We start from the raw sequence: 22,205 nt of genomic DNA, 5'->3' as shown, positions 1-22,205 counted from the left end.
AAAAATGACAACATCGTCCACGTCATGGGACCCCAAGTTCCGTCCATGTCAACGGTGGGTCTCGAGTACTAGTCTTATGAGATTTTGCTCAAACGACTGCGATGTATTGTTGTATCATGCATGGGCATAATGTTTTGGAGCCTGAATAGCTACACCCCATACCAAGAACCTCCCATAGTACATAAAGTGAGGAAAAGGAAGACGACATCAATTTTGGTAATGATTTTCCTTGTGGTGAGATTAATTTTGATGTGATGGGAATTTAAATTTTGGATTTGGGGAGAGATACTACAAGTACCCCTGTTATAATGAAACCATAAAGTCTATGAAATGATGGAGCCCCGAGTGAACACCATGCAATCATGAGAGGGAATGGGTTGTTAGATCATCCATTCAAGCCCATGTGGCCAACATCTAGTGCAAAGGCTTCACTAACCCCTAAGGGTCCCAATACCAACCCTATAAAAAATATAGTTTATCCATCTAGTCAATCATCCAATCAGCCACATAGGTCAGATAGAAGCTGAGATAATTTACATGACCTCCCATAAAAGTGGTAACGAGAGTGCGAAGTGATAGGTCCTCCAAAATGAGCTTTGCCTCTAAACTTCGTATGGTATTATGCATCGAAGAGTCCCATAATGCAATGGGATGGATGCCACATCACTTGCCACTTCAACCTCTCGAGCCCCCCAATGGGGAAAGTTAGAAACCACTATCTACACAAGGTCCCACTTGTGATACCATAGGATCCAACCTCCAAGTCAACCTAGGGCTCCACATCAGCTTCCATATTTTATAGTTTCACCTATTTAAATTTGAATAACCCCTCTAATAGTTGTTCTCGGCAAGTTTGAATTTCATATTGGTGAGGAGATTAAGCCAACAATGGGTAGCTCCACAAATAAATACACCAATGTACCTGTTCATATTTTGCCATTATTAAGAAAACATCTAGCATGCAAACAATCCATATGTCCCCAAGAGATCAGGAACCTCGGTACAAAACACCAACAAGGGTGCATAGTTCAAGGATTAACTATATTAATCCTTCCCATTATAGCAGTAGTTAGTTGACCATTCCTCTGAGAGGAGATTTTGGATCCTGGTAGTGACCTTTCTGAAGCTTCTCTATGATGCAGTCAAGGTAGGGAGATCCAATGAAGGATAGCCCATCCTTGCATCCTAACACATATATCATGCAATATATACCAGTAACTGATAACATAATGCCAGAAATAGCAGAAAGAACAACTGATAACATCACATAATACATAACCGATAAACAATATGAACAATTCTTATTACAATCTGAAGAATTACACATGCCACATGCTGGATCGCAATCCAGGATATAAATAATACTTAAAACACAATTATATGATCCACAAATCATCTACACATCAAATCGGTCTTTGGAAGTAGTCTATCGGTTCAACCCTAATCCAGACCTCAGCCCTTTCGGCTTCAGTCCACCAGACCAGAATCTCGCCAGTTATACATCTTCGCTCAATCTCGAACTTCTGTTATCTATCTTCCATCTTCTCAAATTATTCGCAAACTTCTATTTATACCATCCGCAAATAATAATAACTTGGTCAAGTCGATCCAAAGACCAACCGGTTCATGAAACGTGTAAACAATAACAAGATGACTCAAATCACTAAGAACATCTCCAAAATGCATAAAACATCACATGGTTCTCTGGGAACATCGGAAAAAACTCAAGAAACATAAATCAATGATCCACAAGTCACAAGAATTAACTACAACCCGATCCAACTTCACTCAACACACTGCAAGACTAACCGGTAAGAACATATCAACCGGGCCAATATCGGAATCGATATCTCATTGGAAACAAATCCAAATGCCATGAAACTCAAACACGATAAATACAACAAACTCAAGGGAATAAATCCCTCTCCTCGACAATCTATCGGTCCAATCTGAAACCTGCCTCAATCGATGATCTATTCAAGTCTCCACCCATTAACTGCCTCAAGCTCAAGCTCTAGGATCGGTGGTCTACCTGCAAACCTTTCTCTACCTCATGTTCGGAGATCTGAACAAGTCCACAAGTTGCCTCAACTTCCTCTCCAATCAACTGGTGCATAACCGAGTCTTCCTCCAACAACAGGTTCATAAACCAGCTACCATTTGATGCAGTCAAGGTAGGGAGATCAAATGAAGGACAACCCATCCTTGCAGCCTAACATAGATATCATGCAAGATATACAGGTAATTGGTAACACAATGCCAGAAATAGTAGAAACAACAACTGGTAACATCACAAAATACATAACCAGTAAACAATATGAACAATTATTATTATAGTCTGAAGAATTACACATGCCACATGCGGGATCACAGTCTAGGATATAAACACCACTTACAACACAATTATATGATCCACAAATCATCTACACATCAGATCGGTCTTTGGAAACAGTCTATCGGTTCAACCCTAATCCGGACCTCATCGCTTCTGGCTTCAGTTCACCGGACCAGAATCTCATTGGTTCTACATCTTCGCTCAATCTTGAACTTCTGTCTTCTCAAATAATTTGCAAACTTCTATTTATACCGTCCATAAATAATAATAACTTGATCAAGTCGGCTCAAAGACCAGCCGGTTCACAAAACATGGAAACAATAACAAGTCGGCTCAAATCACTAAGAACATCTTCAAAATGCATAAAACATCACATGATTCTCCGGGAACATCGGAAAAGACTCAAAAAACATAAATCAATGATCCAAAAGTAACGAGAATCAACTGCAACCCGATCCAACTTCGCCTAACACACTACAAGACTAACCGGTAAGATCATATCAATCGAGCCAATACCAGAATCGATATCTCACCAGAAAAAAATCCAAATGCCACAAAACTCGAACACGATAAAGACAATGAGCTCAAGGGAATAAATCCCAATCCACAACGCTAAACTCTCAAACATGAAGAAATGCCACGATCTCAAAGCAATTCCATTTCTAACTGCCTCAATCGGTAAGAACTACACCAGTGCTCCTACATCACTCTAGCACATAAGGGATGGAGTGTCAAGTCCCCAGGTAGCCAATGTATCCACAACCCAATTTCCTTCTCAAGAGATGTTAGTTTGAAGATGTTTATCTATTCTATGTAACACTTAAATATTAAAATCGATATATCAACATCTTTTAGATAGTTATTTTAACATATATGTCAACATGTCCAAGCTCAAATAACACTAAACTTCAAACATATAATGGGCAAATATTGTTGATTATATCATTTTCTCTCTTTGTGTTACTCTAATGCTAATAGAGGTAGAGGTGGGGAGATTCCTTACATAAGTGAAATTTGATCACAATTTTATATGTAAATAGTGGCATGCAAAAAGAACAATTACAAGTTAGGCCCTAACAAAAAACAAATGGCAAGGCACAATCCTTATACCACATGAGTACCAAGAAATTTTTAGAATAATGCTTGAATAAAAAATATGATAAAGAAAATATATTGGCGTGTCCATTATAAACATAAGAATTATATGCATCAATAGTTCGATGGCAATGATCCACAATGCACTCATTCTATTGAAAACATCCAACCTAAGAGGGACAATAGAAGTTGATTTCCAAAAAAACCCCATGGTTTGATTAATAATGAAAGGTAGCAAACAAAATGTTGAAAATCATGGCTAAGGAAAAATAAAATAGAAGAGTTTATGTTCAAATCTATTAAGATATTAAAAAAGGAATAGATGCAAATGATGAGGAAATAATTGATTCTTCTTGGAAAGTGTAATCATAGAGGTTTTTTGGAGGGAATTAAAAAAAAAAGTACAACTAATGAGAATAATATCATAGACTAGATTAATGGATGGAATATACAAAATTGTTGTATGAGAGATACCAATATAAAGACACCAAGAATTAATACCATCGCCAAACTCTTCTCCACAAAATATATCAAGGAAGGAATTGAAAATATAGTGGCAAGTAAAGCCCATGACATAATGGATTTAAGGCAATGTACCTAAAATGGGCCTAGAAGCCCTCACACCATACATAAAAAGGATTTTCAAAGGGGTCATTTAGAATGGATTTTAGGTAAATTAGACAACCAATCTTGCCACTCATTTTCTCCAAAGTAGGGATGTTAACAACTTACAAAACTATTGCTAGTTATAATTATTACCCTCTTTTTGGAAACTTTTGGAGTATGATAAAAACATAAAAATAGATCTTGGGTAGGTAAGGAAGGAAATATGGAAAGAGGGAAATAAAATTTTAGGTAAAAGAACTCTAAAATTAACCATTGCATTACACTTATTCAAGAAGGTATGGGTTAAAAAATGGAAAGAAGTTTTATTTTGTGGATTTCAAGAAGGTATTTGACATTGTTCCTAGAAGAAAACGTTGTGGTAGAATGAAAGAGTTGGAAATTTGATAGATATGAAGTGATGTTTTTCATAGGTTGTTTGATCAATTTTAGGCCAAAATTAAAGGTAGGATTTTTTAGATTGTTTCAAGAGTGACTTTGGGGTCAAACAAAGATTTTATTATTGTCTACTTTATTTGAGTTGTAAATTAACAAGTTAGAGGAGTGGATAGAAAAATTTGGTACCAATGGAGGTGTTCACTTGGCAAGCTATATAACAAAGTTGCTTATATATGTAAATGACCTTATATTAATGAAAAATACAACACATGATTTGAGAGAGAAATTGAGAGTTCTATAATTATTTTGTTAGGATGGTATTCCTTAAGTCATTAGTGTGTATTGAGTTACGAAGTAGTTATCTTGCAGCTAAATTAAGTCTTAAACAAGTTACTTAATCATTATTATAATCATATATCTAGGTATTTAGGTCAGCCTAGGAATTATAATTATCTAAGTTGATATGTGTGGCAGCCAAGGAATAATTAAGTATATAGGACTTAGTGGCTAATTATTACAATCATCTTGAGAGTTATGTTCTTATTGGATAATTTGTGAGTTATACCCCTCGAAGTGTATTAGGAGGTCACCCCCTCAAAGTGGCATTTTATTATCAAGTATTTGCAACATGTTTCTTATTGTATTATTCTATTGTTTGAGTTGTGTTACAAGTGGTATCAGAGAATGACCTTGGCATTGTGAAAGCAGATTATTGTTTTCAATTTTAGAGGTCATTTTGGGAAGCATATATCTCTCTTATTTTGGAAAAAAATCCTCACTTTTAAATGGTTATTGAAGATCATTGAAGCTAATATAAAATAAATTTGAAGCAAATTGGAGCATAATTCAAGGAGCTATTACAAATTTAGGGTTCCATCAAATACTACAGTTTAGGGAATATTTTCTTCTTTTTTGGAAGGTTGACAAAGGGAGAATTTATACATCTATAATCTGAATTTCAAGGAATTCAAAGGCAATATAAGGAAATTATTGAAGAATTATCCAGATTCCACTAAATTATTTCTCAAGGTTACAAATGAATGAAATTCTTAGAGATTTTATTTAGGAAGTTTGATAGGTAAGACCTATTATGCTATAGTAAATTTTTTAGATTGATTGGATTTATTTGGTGTGATTTATTATAAAATTAGGGTTTCCACCAAAGTATTCCTCAAGGCTAAAAATCAATGAAATTATTTGATATTTTTTTGGGATGTGATAGTTTTACAAGAAGATATGGTAAGAAGAAGAATCTAGGAAATGGAAGCGAAAAAATGAGATGAAGTAGTAGTAGTAGAAGAAGAAGAATAAATTGAAGATGAAAATCTTATGTAGAGTATCCATAATTAACTAGTGTTGAGGATAACACTTTTGTAAAGAGGGGGAAATGCTATGTCCTAATCATATAGTTTGTAAATTAGGTTACGCGTAGCCACTTTGTCACTACCTTAACTCTTAAATAAGTTGCATAATCATGATTATAATCATATACATGTATTTAGGTTGTCCTAGGTGTTATAGTTGAATATTTAAGTTGATCTAGGTGGTAGCCAGGGCATAATTAGGTATATCTAGGAGCTAGTGGCTAGTTATTGTCATCATGTTGAGCATTGTGCTCTTATTGAAAATTGTTAAACATATCCCCTTCGAAGCAGATTGGGAGGTTGGCCCCTCGAAGTGGCACATTATTTTAAAGTATTTGCAATATATTTCCTCTTATATTATTCTATTGCCTAAGTTGTTTCATCATACATGACATAGGGATGTAGATGAATACTAGCAAAAAAAAGGTCATGGTTTTTACCTTGAGAAGAAAGAATTAAATGTAGACTATTTTTAAAAATAAGGAAACCCATTGCAACTGGTAAATGAATATAAATGCCTTGGCCTTGATTTTCACCAAAAATTAAGCTAGAAGATATGTAGAAAAAAAAGATACAAAAGGGATGGAAATATTTATATCTATTGGAGAATGCATGCAACAAAGATGAATTATGGGATTGGAAAACTAAGAAGATCATTTTTGGGTTGCTTGTCACATTGGTGGTGTTATATGGTTTAAAGTTTGGGGTAGCAACACATCAGCATTGAAATAAAGGTAGATAAAGAGGTTAGAAACATATCTAATCACAAGTACATTTTGAATAAAAATTGTGGTTCTATGTGAGATTATTTTTATGAGGATGGAACCTTCCTTTTGAAAGCATTGTCTTTTATTTGAATATTAATTTACTTAAGGAGAATAAAGAACATGGAACTATATTATCGGTTCAAAGTGGTAGCAAAGCATAAGTTAAATAGAAGGAAGAGGACATGGTCGAGATAAAATACCAAGTGGATGATTAAATGAGGTATTTGTTTGTATGTGACTAACAAATTCACAAACAAACACAAATAGATTTGTACAACAAAATCCTATTTGTGTTTGTATGTGGCTAACAACCACATCAACAATATCTCAAGCGAGAGTGTCCTAACACTAGTTTAGAAATTAAAAGATGTGTGAGAAAGAAAGTCAAATTAATCATGTGGACAAAGAAACTTGGGAGAAAAAGAGAATAGTATGTTAAACATTTCAATTGTATATATGGCCACGTAAAAAAGGACTATATAGCACAAAAAATAAATTGAAAGTGAAAAAGTTAATAACTTAGCTAAGGACTAACTCAAATCATCTTAGGTGCAAGACTAGAAGGTGGACAAAATCTAAGGAACAATGGGTTGACAAAACATGTTGTCTCATACTTTGGGTTCAGTGGAAATGGAATTGCACTAAGTCATAGAATTTATAACTTACAAATATATCCATATCAAATAAATGTATAATTTAATATCGGCTTATAACTTACAAATATATTCTTATTAACTAGATGGATATTTTAAATATTGTCTTATCAAATAAATGTATACTTTAATATTGTCTTATAACTTACAAATGTATTCTTATTAACTAAATGGAATATTTTAAATATTGGCTCCTTGATTGCCTTGTTTGAAGAGGAAAGATCAACAAAAATGATGAACTATTTGATCAAGATTCATAGTAGAAAGTCCAAGTCCAAGTCCAAGATCAAAAGGAAATAGTTGAACCAATTTAACTTAATTCAAGCAACTTGCTTGTTGAGGCTATGTACATGTCAATATCATTCAATATTTGAGGTCCCTATACTACTTACTCTCATGAATGTTACTAAAAATCAATTTCATTCAAACAGACAAAATAATTTGGCGTGCAACTTGTTAGAGATACCAATTAAAATATAACAAGAGAAGACCAAGATTACATTATAAACAAGACATTGCAACGTTAAAATAAGACTAGATAATGATCCACTTATTTCAACAGTTCCACTATTTATTAGATAACTTTGAATTCTAATTAATAAGTATCATAGACAATGATCCACTAACACAACAAATAGTGTTAAAGCCATCAGATTATACCGACATAACCTTCACAAACACTTAGATTATTATTTTTGGGGGGGTTGGTAAAGACAGAACCAGAATTATATTGATTATGCAAGATTTATAAAGCTAACATAGCTAGTAGATATTTAACAAAATTCATAGTGGAAGCATCTGTATGCCTTCTTAGAAGTGAAGAAGGAATGCAACCAGACAAGCAGACCATGAAAGACATATGGTGTCCTTCCGAATTTAACATATGAAGTCTAAAGATTTTTCTTTAAACACAACAAATACTACTAAACCCATCAGATTGGACTGACGTAACCTAAGGGACGTATGCTGATGTGATTGCCAACGATGCATCAACATTTATTATTGATTTCAGACAATGGATTTCTGTCCCCTGAGTAGAAAAGCTTAATAATGGTTTCACGATGACCCGAAATTATTTCCGGGAGAGGATAAGGATAATGGTGGCATTTGTTTTAGTTTTAAAATCTTAAGAGCAAGGAGTCAGAGGAACGTGGGTAGACTAGATTTTGATGAATTTATTCATACAAGGATTGTTATCATGATTAGTGTTCTAGGAGAAGGCTAAGGTAACATGATGGTGTCATCTCTTTTAGTTTTAAAATCTCAAATTTGAACATCGATGTAGAGTACCATTCATGTCTTTATTGCCATTGTTGCTGTTCTAGGAGAAGGATGACGGATTCACTCATACGTAAGCATTAATGCCATCATTGGTGACATCATGTTTGGCATCTTCTTAAGCTTTGAAATATGAGCAAGGAAGTCCATCGAACGTGGGTATAGATCCATTTTACCCAATTGGCTGCTGGATTGCATTCTTTTCATGACCAAGTGGTGGAGATTCGATATAGTGGCAATGAAAGTGGTGCATCTGCTGGACTGGGGGGTAAGAATGGTGGCCCCTGGGAAGTTGGTGTGCAAGAAAGCCATGGAGAATCCATTCAGATGGTAACAACAATTCTTTTTAATCAGTAAAACTGGATTTATTAAAAAATAGTTTTATTTTATTATTCTGACTTGATGGGGTCATAACTCTTAACTCGATGGACGAAAATCAAACATTTTCATATCGTCCAAAAGAGCTCAAAGATATCTACTTTTAGCAACCAGAACACTTCTTATGAAGAAATATGTAAGGGACTAATGACAGTCTGAACCCCAAATTCTACCTCAAAGGCCTCCAAAACTGTGATTTTTTGAGATGTAGAAGAAACCAAAAAAAATTAGATTTTTGATATTTTTCATCTGTGGCTATGTAAAGGCCTCTTGACTTCTCTACATCACATAGATTATCAAAAAATGCTAACAAAAATAAAATGTCAATTCTTCTAGAGGTCAAAATGACCTAGAAATAATTTACCAAAAGAAAACATACCAATTTTGGTTAGGTCATAATGACCTTGTATTAGTTTCCAATGAAATCATAACAATATTATAACCTATGCTAAGGTAGGTCATACTTATTGTTAAGAAATTTAAAAACTCATTACCAAAATTATGACTATTGTAGACAATCATTTTAAATTCCTACAAACACATTCATCTATACATACTTAATAATGGTGAAATAGACAATAAAAATCACAACACCCATCTATTTAACTATAGATAAACAAATCTCAAAATAGAGAAAATAAATAAATAGATCTAGTTTTTAGAGAGATAAGAAATGATTTTTAACTACACTATAAAATATTGGCAGAAAAATAATTAACCATCCATAATGTAATCAAATTTGTTATCATTTTTTATGAAATATTACATATTCATGAGCAATCAATTTCAATACACCTTTTTGTCAATCTTTACTCATAACATTCACTACAACATTCACAATAGATAACCCCAAATGATATCAATTTATGTGATCTATAAACCCACATTTCACTTGCATATCTCCACCTTTTGCATTGCATCATGAATGACTCTATATGTAAAATTTCCACTAGCTGTACCACCACCCTACTCACTAAGCCTTTGATAATGATAAACACTCTTTTTTATTTTATATTAATTATAGAATGAAAACAATACATTTATCAATCACAATGGAGTTTAAGCAACCAATGACTGCATCCAAAAAGAATAAAAAAATAGAGTTCAAACCTCACGAGGTATTCCAACTGCTAAACTTATAAATAATCTATACACTACTTCTGCGTGCATGGTTTACATACTTGATATATTGTAATCAAGGCTCATCTACATAAGTGGACCACAAAAATACTTCACTTTGTAAACTACTTGGTAATTTATACTTTCACTATAATTATCCCAATTAGTAGAGCCAATTGAGGGAATCAATCTTTGATATTTCTTCATTAGAGTTGACAACTTCCATGGCCGAGCACTCTCCTTTGTTCACATGTAGTACATGAAACCTCATCTCTTCCCTTGATTGTCTTCTATAACTGGTCCCTTCCCTTTGGCATTCTCCTTGTTCTGCATGTCCTCGATAAAAGCCCTCTTGTAATGCCCCACTATGAGGCATAGAGGACTTAAACAAATAAAGCAATGAAAATGCAAATAATTTTCTTTAAAGGAATTTTACATATGCGATGAGTTCCATGCAACAAGATAACGATAAGATGAACAAATATATCTAGCAATAGTCCTCAAGGCCCCACAATAATGTTACTCAAGAATAACAATTACCAAACATACAAGCACAAATGAAAACTTCTATAAAAAGATAACACTGTCCTTTACAAAGGATCATGATACATAATACAGTGCCACGAGAACATACATACGATCATCAGTTACATCACAGGGTATCTATAAGGATGAAATCTCCATGAGTACAAACAATGGAGTGAACACATGAATCTGGTACATAATGAAAGTCTTCAATCTTCCCACAAGCCATCACAAACATGCTGCAAGACGAAACAAAACCCATTGGGTGTGAAGAGCACTCCACCCAACCATGTGGTACTATCAGGTCCACCCCCCATGCTAGGAGGTATCAACTAGACCTAAGAGACAGAAGGAAGTACAAGATGATATAAGTGACTCTCACGAGGCTCATAAGACTACAATCACAAGAGACTCACAAGGCTATAATCATAGGAACTCAAAAATAAAACGACCAACTTCTAGAGGCCCAAGCAATCTATAGAAGGACAAATCCAAGAGAGACCACTAGGTATGCAATAGGGAAGAGTGTCATCACTAGGTTGTCATAAGTTACCTTGGTGAGTCTTCACTAGGTCTCGACCCCCTTCCTGGGTTACCCTGGTGACCTCCCCCGACCCCCGACCCCCATACAAACACTAGTGAACTACACCAACCTTTTGAAGGGACAAGATTAATGGTGGATGCAATTCCAGGCCTTCTCTACTCACCTTAGTCTTAAACAAGCACCCGAGCATAAGAGAAGCAACAATTTAATCTTTACTAATGTGAACTAGCTACTCACCCCAGTTCATTATTTTCAAATTTTCACTTGATTATAAAACTCTCATTGAGTTACCCTAGCCACCACATTGGGTCTCGACCCCCAATGAAAGCCACTCCCCCTTGACTTGCACCTAGGAATCCAAAATTTTAACACAGGGTCTACGTCACCAAAAAAACACCAAGAGTCAAGATCCCTCTACCATAGCAAGGTTGACTGATTTGCTAGAACTGGATTTCAAACAAGGAGGTTCAATGCAATAAAGAAAGAATGACTAGTAAAGAAGTCATGCAGGAAACCAATCACTTTACATTAAAAGATGATGAGAAACCATACACAATTAGGAACTCAAACATTGTCCTAGCCTCTGGAACCTAAAAGCGTTTAATAACATAACCGAGTATCCCACAAAATTAGACAAGAATCAAGCAATTGCAGGGTCTCATGATGCCAAACATAGAAGAATCCAATCTTAACATATATCACCAAAAAGTCCAAAATAATTTCTATACAACCATTAATTCAGATTAACATTAAATTTCTAGTAACCCAAATTTTAAATCATTATAACTCATAGTATTCCTATTAATTGCACAATTAAAGTAACATTCCATTATTCAATCATTTAAGAGAATGTAATTCACTCTTACAATTTTGCTATTAATATTTGATCAACAACAAATTAAATGAAAATTAGCCATGTTCATATGAAATCATATATATAATCCTAAACAGAACTTAACCACATGATTAATTAATTATATGAAGTGACATATGTATCAATCTAAATTCATTTACTTTTCTCGAAAATATATCTAGTTTCCGAATGTATCTATACTTAACAATATACATATATTTATTTTGCAAAATATAACTCTATACTCAAATCAAATAACATGAATCCAAATATATCTTTAATTTAATCTTTTATAACTATCTTTATCAAAACCTAGCTATATTTATCAAAATATAACTATTTTTATCCATTATACTATCTAAACAAAATAAACTACATTTACCAAATTATGAAAACATATATATTTGTCTAGTTATTTTGACAAACATGAATATATATATACAAATGTATTTAGGGTCAGTGCAAGAAGCTGAGTCCACTTTTTCGCTAGAAAGTGGAAGTGTTTTCCCCGATTTTCAAGTTTTGTCTCATTTGAGCTTAAATTTTGAAACACTTGGACATTGAATCTTGTAAAAAGTCAGTAATATAAAAGATATCCCTCTGAGTCTACTTTCCAAATATGTAATTTGTTTTAATACCCACATAATAAAAAATAACTTTTTGAATGGAGTTCTAAAAACTATGTTTTAAAAATGTATGTTTCAGGACCATACCATGCACGTGTACGACCCACACTTTTTGACACAATTAAAATTATTTTCTCAAACTGTTTTGGGAAATGGTTTGTAACACACTGAAGATTGATGAGCATATTTTTCTGTATTTTTTTCTTAAATATTTTTTTTAATTAATTTTTTAATGATCGTAATTATCTTTTTAAAAATTTGACGTGTATGGCCCACATAATTTGATGTAAACTTAACATTTTTTTACTTTTTTTTTCAATAGAAAAGAATTTTGCATAGATTGATGACATAAATTTTTTTTTCAAAATTCATTAAAATAAAAAAGTTATTAAATTAATAAAATTAGTTAATATTTCAAGTTTATGGACCCTATTTAGTATAAATTAAATGAAAAATAGTTAAAATGGTCAATTTTTTTTAAAATTATATATTTAGAATCTAGACAGTATAATTTGAAATGGGTTTTAATTTCGTATAAAAAATTCTCTAATTAGAGGCACGTAAACTATTTCAGAAGTTCATATTTGTGTTTTCGTTCATGGAGATTTGAATTTGCAGGTCCATGTCTTAGGTGTGACCATTTCAGACCTATCTTGGACCTAATCCCAAGGCAAGTGGCAGTTTGTGGAATCAACTTCCACATAATGGGTAAAATTGGATTTAAAAACAGGACCCAGTTTCGTTTTCAAGCAAGTCCCCGTTTGAGAACAAAATGGGGGCCCATTTAGTTTCGCCTCGAGCCCCCGTTAATTTTTGCCTTGGGGGCTTGAAGCAAAAACGGGCCCCCGTTTCTAAGAGCGCATTTTCCAATGTGTGGACTTCTGCCAATTTGTGACCCATTACCTTGCACTTACCCTTTAAATTTATGAAATAATGAATTGATCTAATTTTATATATATATATTTGTATGTGTGTGTGTGTAACATAATAAAATGGTTTAAATCCAAGATAACTATATATATATATATAAACAAAATAAATAAAATGAAAGTTCATTATATTTTAATAACTTGTTTCCATTATATTTTTTATTTATTTAACAAACTGCAAGAAAAAAAACATCCCACGGCGTGTGGGGTTAACACCCCCACAACCGTGGAGGAACCCACAGACTGTGGGTGGAGCTCCCCACAGTCGTGGGTACTCCCCACGATGTGGGTAGAGATCCCCACAGCCATGGAGGAACCCACAGACTATGAGTGGAGCTCCCCACGATGTGGGTGCTCCCCACAATCGTGGTCTCACACGGCGCGAGTGAAGCCCCATGTATCACAAACAATTTTTTTTTTAAACAAAGATTATATATATATATATATATATATATATATATATATATATATATAACATTATACATAGAGAATAAAATAAAAGGGATGAAATTATAAACCTTTCCCCAACTAATAACATTCTCAAAATATAAGAATAAAAAGAAATCTTCTTTTCAACTACAGGATTCATTTACGAAATGATTTTTGGAACAAGATTCAAGTTTTGACAAAACCCCCAATTGAAAACATATAAATTCCAGCAAAATAATAACACAAATACAATTGTTAAAACAATCAAAGTCTCATGATTGAATCATGAATCCAGGAAATGCTCAAATATAAACAAATCACTGGCAATAAATTCAGATTAATAGGGAATCCATAAAGAATAAATATCTGAAAACTAGATAACCCATCAAAACTCAGGAAACACCAATTTTTTTTTTAAGAATTTAAAGTTTTCTGGGTATAAATAATGCACAGAGGATTTTTCAAACAATCTTTTTGAAACAAACAACTAATCTAATTTTCATATCAACAATACAAAGGGGATATAAAAACCCCTACCTTAATACACAATCATGTATAACTTGCAGGTGAAGACTCAATGCACAAAAACCCAATAAGCCAAAACCCCCAAATTTCAACCTCTGCAAAAATCTTCCTTCCCCAAAACTTCCACCCAAATCCAGGAAAGAAACAACATCCCCCAAACCCCGAAATTCTCAACCAAAAATTATTCACGGGAAGAAACCAAGATTTTCTTTTTCCTTCATTTCCCAAAAAGCAGAAGATATCCTTTTTCTTGAAAGTAACTCCCCACCCAAAACGCATGCAAGATTCCTATAATTAATTCTTTTGTAACTCCTCACACATGCAGATTTGAATTTTGAAAACAATTAATTATTAATTACCTTTAAAATTAATTTTCCATGAGCACAATAAAATCCATAATGAATATTTAATTTCCCTTTTAATAAATTATTTTAAAAAATAGTAGAATAGATTAAATCACTTAGCTTATGCAATTAACTAAATATAATAATGCGCAATTTTCAATTGTATTAATTAATTAATCGTTAATATTCAATTACTTTTAAAATATTAATATTAATACTTTCTTGCTAATAAAACATTAAACTAAACACAAGGGTAAGGGACTGAGACTAACAATGCGAAATTCTGACATGACTGACAAACAATGAACAAGGGTACTTGACAGGGATCTTGTTCCCATAGGAACGAAGGTATGACAAGGGTTTGACTGATAACTTTTATTTTCCACTTTACCATTGGGTCATAGAGCACGCTCATACCTGAAGGTTCAAGTGGAGTCGATGCTCGGTACCTACAATTGCATCATCAAGTAAGCACACATACATTAGTCCAACATATACAGGCACACTAGTGGAGGAGAGTCATGACATTTCATGTCCCTCTGAAGTGGGTGACGAAAGATCATCTCCTCGCACCCCATATAGACTCGAACCCATACAAGAAAATGAACACAAGATATATATACATAAAGTCGATATGTCAGTCCAAGGTCAGTACTTAATCATATTATCTAACATCTAAACATCCATAGAGATAAAATGCATAACCAAGATCACATCCTAGAATCATGATAAAAATCATTACATTAGAGAGTATCATCCAGACATATAAACCATAGAAGAATTCAACTAGAGTCAAGCTAGGTTAAACAAAGTCTGACCGAGGGAGGGGCATTACACCTCTTCATTTCATTTCTCACCTATTTATTCTTTGATTCTACTAGAATAAAGGTTATGTTGATTAGCTTAGTGGTGATTAGGTATTTAAATTATATTTAAAAAAAAAAAACTTGAAAATTTTACTTTCATGATCATTATATAAATACTTTAATTTGATTGCCCATAAATGAACATGTGCCTTCTAATTAATCCTAGTAGAATATACTAGTCTAAGGTAATTTTAGTTGAGACTAATTAGCATGGGTATAGAAATTTTGGGCATGTCAATGATCTTATGTTTGACTAAATATAAATTATATGTTTATAGTACTTACATTTGTACAAATTTTTACACAAGACTAAATGCATACCTTCTAATTTACATGCACCTAGGTTGTAGTATCACATCATGGGTTTGATTAGAGTGGTATTAAGCATTGTCATTTGTAGGAGGATTATATAGAGGTGGATTATATAATGTATGCATTTAGGCGTATAAATTTGGGTAAGTACATATAAATGGGGACAAATTATTGGTTAGCCTTGAGATTTCAATAAAATGCATTCACATTATGAAAGATATGATGTGTTTGTGTTTTAACATGTACATGTTTTGATGTCTTGAATTTAATTTTTTTATGATCCCACCCATTTAGGCTTGTATTTCAAGCCTAAGAGTTAGACATCTCTTGTAGCTCCTAAATTTGTATTTTTTGAAATAAAAACTTAAATCTGAACTTCACCATCATCACATTTATATGTTTTACAATACCAACAAAGAAAAAAAAAGAGCAATTTCTTAGCTTTCTATCCTCACAATATTTTTAATATTATAAAAGTTAAGATATTTATTTTTATTTTCTTTGAATAGTTTATTCATATTCTCCAATGCAATGTACTATTATTTTTTATAAATTTTAACTGTATCCAAATTTTTTAGGGGGGGAGTTTCTATGGTTTATTATATATTTATTAAAAATAATACTTTAGATTTGTTATTAAATTTGTATAAGTTATGTGACACATTTAGATTCAAGGATGTGTTCAAAAAATAATATATTCAACAAAAAAATAGAACATTTAATATTCACAATTGGATATATTTCTATTAACTAAATTTTTATACGTAATGTAGCAAAAATAATAAGGCATTGCGCAACAAACACTATATTCTCTTTTAGCGAAAAAAATAGTAACACTTCAAGTTCCCTATTTGGGTTTGGTTATCGAGGCTAGCCTTAAAACATTAGAGTGAGAAGAATCTTATGTCCATTGCCAACTCTTTCGAGCAATTTTATTCATTCACCTATTACCAAATTCATGAAACGTCCGCAACATGCAAGATTACGTGTGTTGGTGGAGAAGATAAAGTACTCCTCACTCCATTTATACCTTTTACGTTTGGTAAATGGGTGCATAAAATTGAATTTGGGAGTTCTTTGATTGTCTAAATTATTGTAGAAAAGTGGGTCATGCTACTACTTCTTGTGAGACCATTAAGGATAACCATTTGGTTTGAAGCAAAAAGAAACAAATACCTTCTAATTTTTAGCAATCCTCTTCTCCTTGCATGGAGAAACAAATGATGGAGCGGGGGGGGATCCCCAATTAGGCACCTTTCCTCTCCTAATGCTACATGGAAGCATTCTACTACTGGTTTGCTAGACAAGAAAAGGTGTTTGGATGAGAAGGATCGACCTTTTACTTCAAGCATGGAGGAGTGGAAAGGGGAAAATAAAGGAAAGCCTCGTATGTTGAATCTTACAATTCCTAATGGTGTTTCTTGGGACTCTCATTGTTTGGAGAAAACAAATTTAGTGGAGAAAGACCATGGTTATAAGGTTAACCAAAAATCTTTAGACCAATTATTTAAACCCCCATGATTTGGTTGGGTTTTTGTTAGCTATTCTATTGTACTTGGTTGTTTCTATTGTTGTCTTGATGGTTGGGTTTTTGTTAATTGTCCTTTGTAGTTCATTGTTGTCTTGTTTTTGGTTATTCCTCGTGTCTAGTTGTGTTTCATACTCTATCCTTCTTGATTTAAAAGGTTTTTGGCCTTTTAAAAACCTTTCTTACCTTAATAAAAAACAAAAATCCAAGATCAAAAGGAAATAGATGTCAATCAAACTCAATTTAGACAACTTGCTTGTTGATGCTACATGCATGACAATCCATTTAATATTTAAGATCTCTTGGCTTCTTAATCTTGTAGATGTTATCAAATCACTTCATTTCATTCAAATAATCAAATAAACTTGAAAATTCCACAAAACAAAAAAAACTAAATCATAAACAATACACTAAAAACATAAAAGTGGCATATACTAATAATCCACTAGCACAACCTACACTATTGAATAGTAAACAATATCTATCCATATACATTTAACCAATTACTAAAAAGATAGATAACAATCCACCAACATAACAAATAGTATTAAAATCCATCAGATTGGATTCACATCACCTCGAGAAACGTATGCCAATGTGACTGCCAATGATGTATCACCATTTATTATGGATTTCTTCTGTCCTCTGTAGTGAAGGAGCTTAATAATTGTTTTAAGACAACCTGCAAATTGTTGTTACAGGCTTACGAACATTTTTAGTGAACTTACAGCTGTGTTTTCAGGTGACATCATAGTGACATCTGTTTTAGTCGGTAATGTAACCTCATGGTTGGATTTCTTTTTGTTTTAAAATCTGTGTGCAAAGAACTCAGAGGAACGTGGGTAGACTTGGATTTTGATGTATTTATTCATTTTTAAGAATTATTATCATTACTGATGTTGTAGGAGAAAGTTAAGGGAACATGATGGGGCATCTCTTTTATTTATAAAATCTTAAATTTGAAGACTTTATTCCTTATCGAGGAGGAGGATAAGGTGATATCATGGCGTCATCTCTTTTAGTTTTCAAAATCTTAAAATTGAACGTTGATGTAACCGCTGATGGATTCATTCATGCTTGAGCATTATGATCTTTACTGCTCATCTTGCAGAAGGTTAAGGTGACATCATCTTGGCATCTTTTTAAGCTTTGAAATATGAGCAAGGAACTCCATTAACATGGGTTTAGATTCATTTTGAGAATTATTTTGAGTCAATTAAACGTGGGCTTAGATTCACATTCATACTTAGCAACATCACGGGGAAATATGTTTTAATTTATAAATTTCTTAAGCATTATTATAATTATTGATGTTCACTCAACACTCAAAACTATATAATTAGTTTCGTTTTCTCTGCATTGCTATTAGTTTCTCATATCATGGAAAGCTACAGAAGAGGTTCATTGAAGGAAGCAGAGAGTTTGACTGATTATAGGCAAAAGAAGGTGGGTGTTATAGGAGCAGGAGTGAGTGGGCTTCTTGCAACTAAATATTTACTGAGCATAGGTCTGAAACCCACTGTATTTGAAGCCAAAGAAGGACTAGGAGGAATATGGAGACAAACTTTTGCATCAACAAAAACCCAGACCCCTCGTCCTGCTTACCAATTTACTGATTTTCCATGGCTAAGTCATGTTACTACCCTTTTACCCAATCACAACCAGGTTATGGACTATTTTAACAGTTATGCAAACCATTTTGGGCTGCTTGATTGCATTCTGTTTAATACCACAGTGGTGGAGATTCGATATGGTGGCAATGAAAGTGGTGCATCTGCTGGACTATGGGGTAAGAATGGTGGCCCTTATGATGATGGGGAAGTTTGGGAAGTTGGTGTGTAGAAAATCGATGGGGAATCCATTCAGGTGGTAGCAATTCTTTTTAGCCAGTATCTGGTATCTGTCATCATTTATATAGAGGTTTTGTAGATCAAGGGTTTGAGGGTTTGGATACGTGTTTTGGAATATAGAGAAGCTTTATAGATCAAAGGTTTGAGGGTTTTGGATAAATGTGCCTTGGAATATAGAGATCTTTTATAAATCAAAGGTCTGGGAAGTTGATGTGCAGAAAAGCAACAGTATTTCAACTTTGAGTGTTTTTTAAGCTGCAATCTCTTCGTTATAGAGAGGTCTTGTAGATCAAGGATTTGAAAGTTTTGAATACATGTCTTGGAATATAGAGAAGTCTTATAGATCAAAAATTTGAGGGTTTAGATATGTGTATCTTGGAATATAGAGAGGTCTGATAGATGACCGGTCTTGTAAGTTGGTGTGCAGAAAAGTCATGGAGAATCCATCCATCCAGATATTTTCATGTTTTTGTCTTTTTAACTAGTATCTGCCATTGTTTAAATTTATGAAATGATTTGTGCTTGTCTATAAACACATGTTATAGAGAGGTCTTATAGATCAAGGATTTTCTTTCTTTCTAACTAGTATCTAGTATCTAACAATGTTTATATAAAGGAAATGGTTGTGCTGTCTTATAAACACATTTCGACTTTAAAGAGTGTTTTTTAATCTGCAATCATTATGTTATAGCAAGTAGATAATAGCCATTAACATTTTTATGTTATAGATCACAACTTTTTTAAAAAAATTGACTGGTTGATTCAAGTTTATCTTTTAATTTGTTTAGGATAGTACTGTATTTGTCTTTCATTTCTACATATTTACTAAAATAATTTTTGTGTGAGGTTTCTGCAGTGGTATCACTTTGATTTCTTAGTTTTATCCATTGGTAAATATGGAGGTCTACCAAAAATCCCATCATTTCCTGTAAATAAAGGACCAGAAGTATTTGAAGGAAAAGTTTTGCATACCATGGATTACTCTGCCTTCAATGAAAAGGAGGCTTATGAAACTGTCAAAGGAAAAAGGGTTGTAATCATTGGATATCAGAAATCAGCAATGGATTTTGCTGTGGAATGTGCTGAGGCAAATCAAGGTATGAAAATAATTCTGTATCATTTCTTTACTTAGTAGTATGCAAATTAGAAAATTGCATTTGGCTTTTGTTGTGATCTACATTTAGAAGACAACTGATTTGTGTTTACAGGAGACAATGGCCCTCCTTGTACCATGGTTTTTAGAAGAACCCACTGGATGATTCCTGAGGATTATTTGTTCTGGGGAGTACATCTACAATATTTATATTGCACACGTTTTACACAATTTTTACTTGGAAAACCAAACCAGGGTTTTCTCTTGAACTTGATAGCATTCCTATTTTCTCCATTGGTAAATTTCTTTGATTTATTTATTATTTTTCTTTGGTATGAATTTATATAAGTATTTCAAATTCAAATTTACCCTCTTAAACATATAGAAATATTGATGTTTTTATGTAGAGATGGGCAATAAACAAATTTGTGGAGCTTTCTGAGCTTTGGAGATTTCCTCTGAAAAAGTATGGACTTGTTCCAGATATGAGTTTTCTAGAAGCAATAACTTCTTGTAACATCGGATCATTTCCTGACAAGTTATTTCCAAAAGTAGAGGAAGGCTTGATACGTTTTCGAAAATCATCTAGTTGGAGTTTTTATAATAAGGGAATTGTGCTAGATGATGGATCAAAGATGGAAGCCGATGTTGTGGTTTTAGGCACTGGTTATGATGGGGACAAGAAATTAAAGAGTCTACTTCCAACTAAATTTGGAGATGTTATAGAGAAATCGGGTGGTGCACTCTCTTTATACAGGTATAGTGAAATTTATTTCTGATTTATTATAGTTTAAATAATTGTGAAATAAATTAAAGTGTGTATGTGTGTGGGGATTGAGAATTAGAAAAATGGGCTTAGATGTGAATCAAGGTTCATATTTAAGGTGATGCATATATTTAAAAAATTTGGAAATTAAAAAGTTAATGTGTAAGTTTTAGTCGAAATGTTTTCAATCAATTTGTGTTGTAAATTTTTAATATTAGTATTTAAAATTATATTATATGGTTTATCAAAGGATAATAGAAAGAGAAAACTACTATTTTTAATATACATAATACTTACTCTCTCAACATCTCTAATATTCACTCTTAATTAACTTCATAATGGAGAGTATATTGAGATTCAAAATAGTGATACTAAAAATCTATAACAAACTTTTTTTTTTTCAATTCTATTCATCAATATTTTAGAAATTAGATTTTCACATTATAAGTCTTAGGGTTTATAATTTGAGGTGTAAAATTTTGGTTTATTTATTATCTTAGTGTGTACTCAAATTACTTAAGAGAGAAAAAACTTACTAGATTTAGTTGAGATTTTAAATTATGAGCTTCAATCATATAGTGTTATTCATATCATTTTTTTTAAATTACTTTAATTAAAAATAATTATTTATCAAGGCCTAAATAATAGCAATTGTCATGATATTGTGTTTAAATGTAGGGGGTTGATCCATCCACACATTCCTCAAATAGCCATCCTTGGCTATTCAGAGAGTTTGTCAAATTTGCACTCTTCAGAAATACGTTCCCAATGGTTGGCTCATTTTCTATCTAACAAATTAGTGATGCCAAGTGTTAAGGAGATGGAGAAGAATGCAAAAGAGCTTGAAAAATATCTTGAAGGAATTGCAGGTGCCTTCTTTTGGAAAACTTGTCATGCTACTTTTCAAATCACAGATAATGACGATCTTTGTAGAGACATGGGAAGAAACCCAATGCGAAAAGCGAATTGGTTTGATGAAATTTTCTCTCCATATTCTAACATGGACTATGGATTGGAAAACTAA

At 32.9% G+C, this 22,205-nt stretch overlaps 1 protein-coding gene across 1 annotated transcript; it reads left to right on the top strand.

Moving 5' to 3' along the window:
• The first annotated feature begins 18,852 nt into the window (after positions 1 to 18,852).
• On the top strand, positions 18,853 to 22,205 carry LOC131044877 (probable flavin-containing monooxygenase 1). The gene is made up of 5 exons (XM_059210941.1): positions 18,853 to 19,302; positions 20,179 to 20,419; positions 20,531 to 20,712; positions 20,823 to 21,172; positions 21,860 to 22,205. Exons 1-5 carry the CDS (start codon positions 18,853 to 18,855, stop codon positions 22,203 to 22,205), a joined length of 1,569 nt encoding a protein of 522 aa, XP_059066924.1.

Source organism: Cryptomeria japonica, chromosome 1 (assembly GCF_030272615.1).
Source record: "Cryptomeria japonica chromosome 1, Sugi_1.0, whole genome shotgun sequence".
In the NCBI taxonomy this organism is placed as follows: Eukaryota; Viridiplantae; Streptophyta; class Pinopsida; order Cupressales; family Cupressaceae; genus Cryptomeria; species Cryptomeria japonica.
Note: the sequence above shows the minus strand (reverse complement) of the source record. Positions and strands in the feature narration are given on the sequence as shown.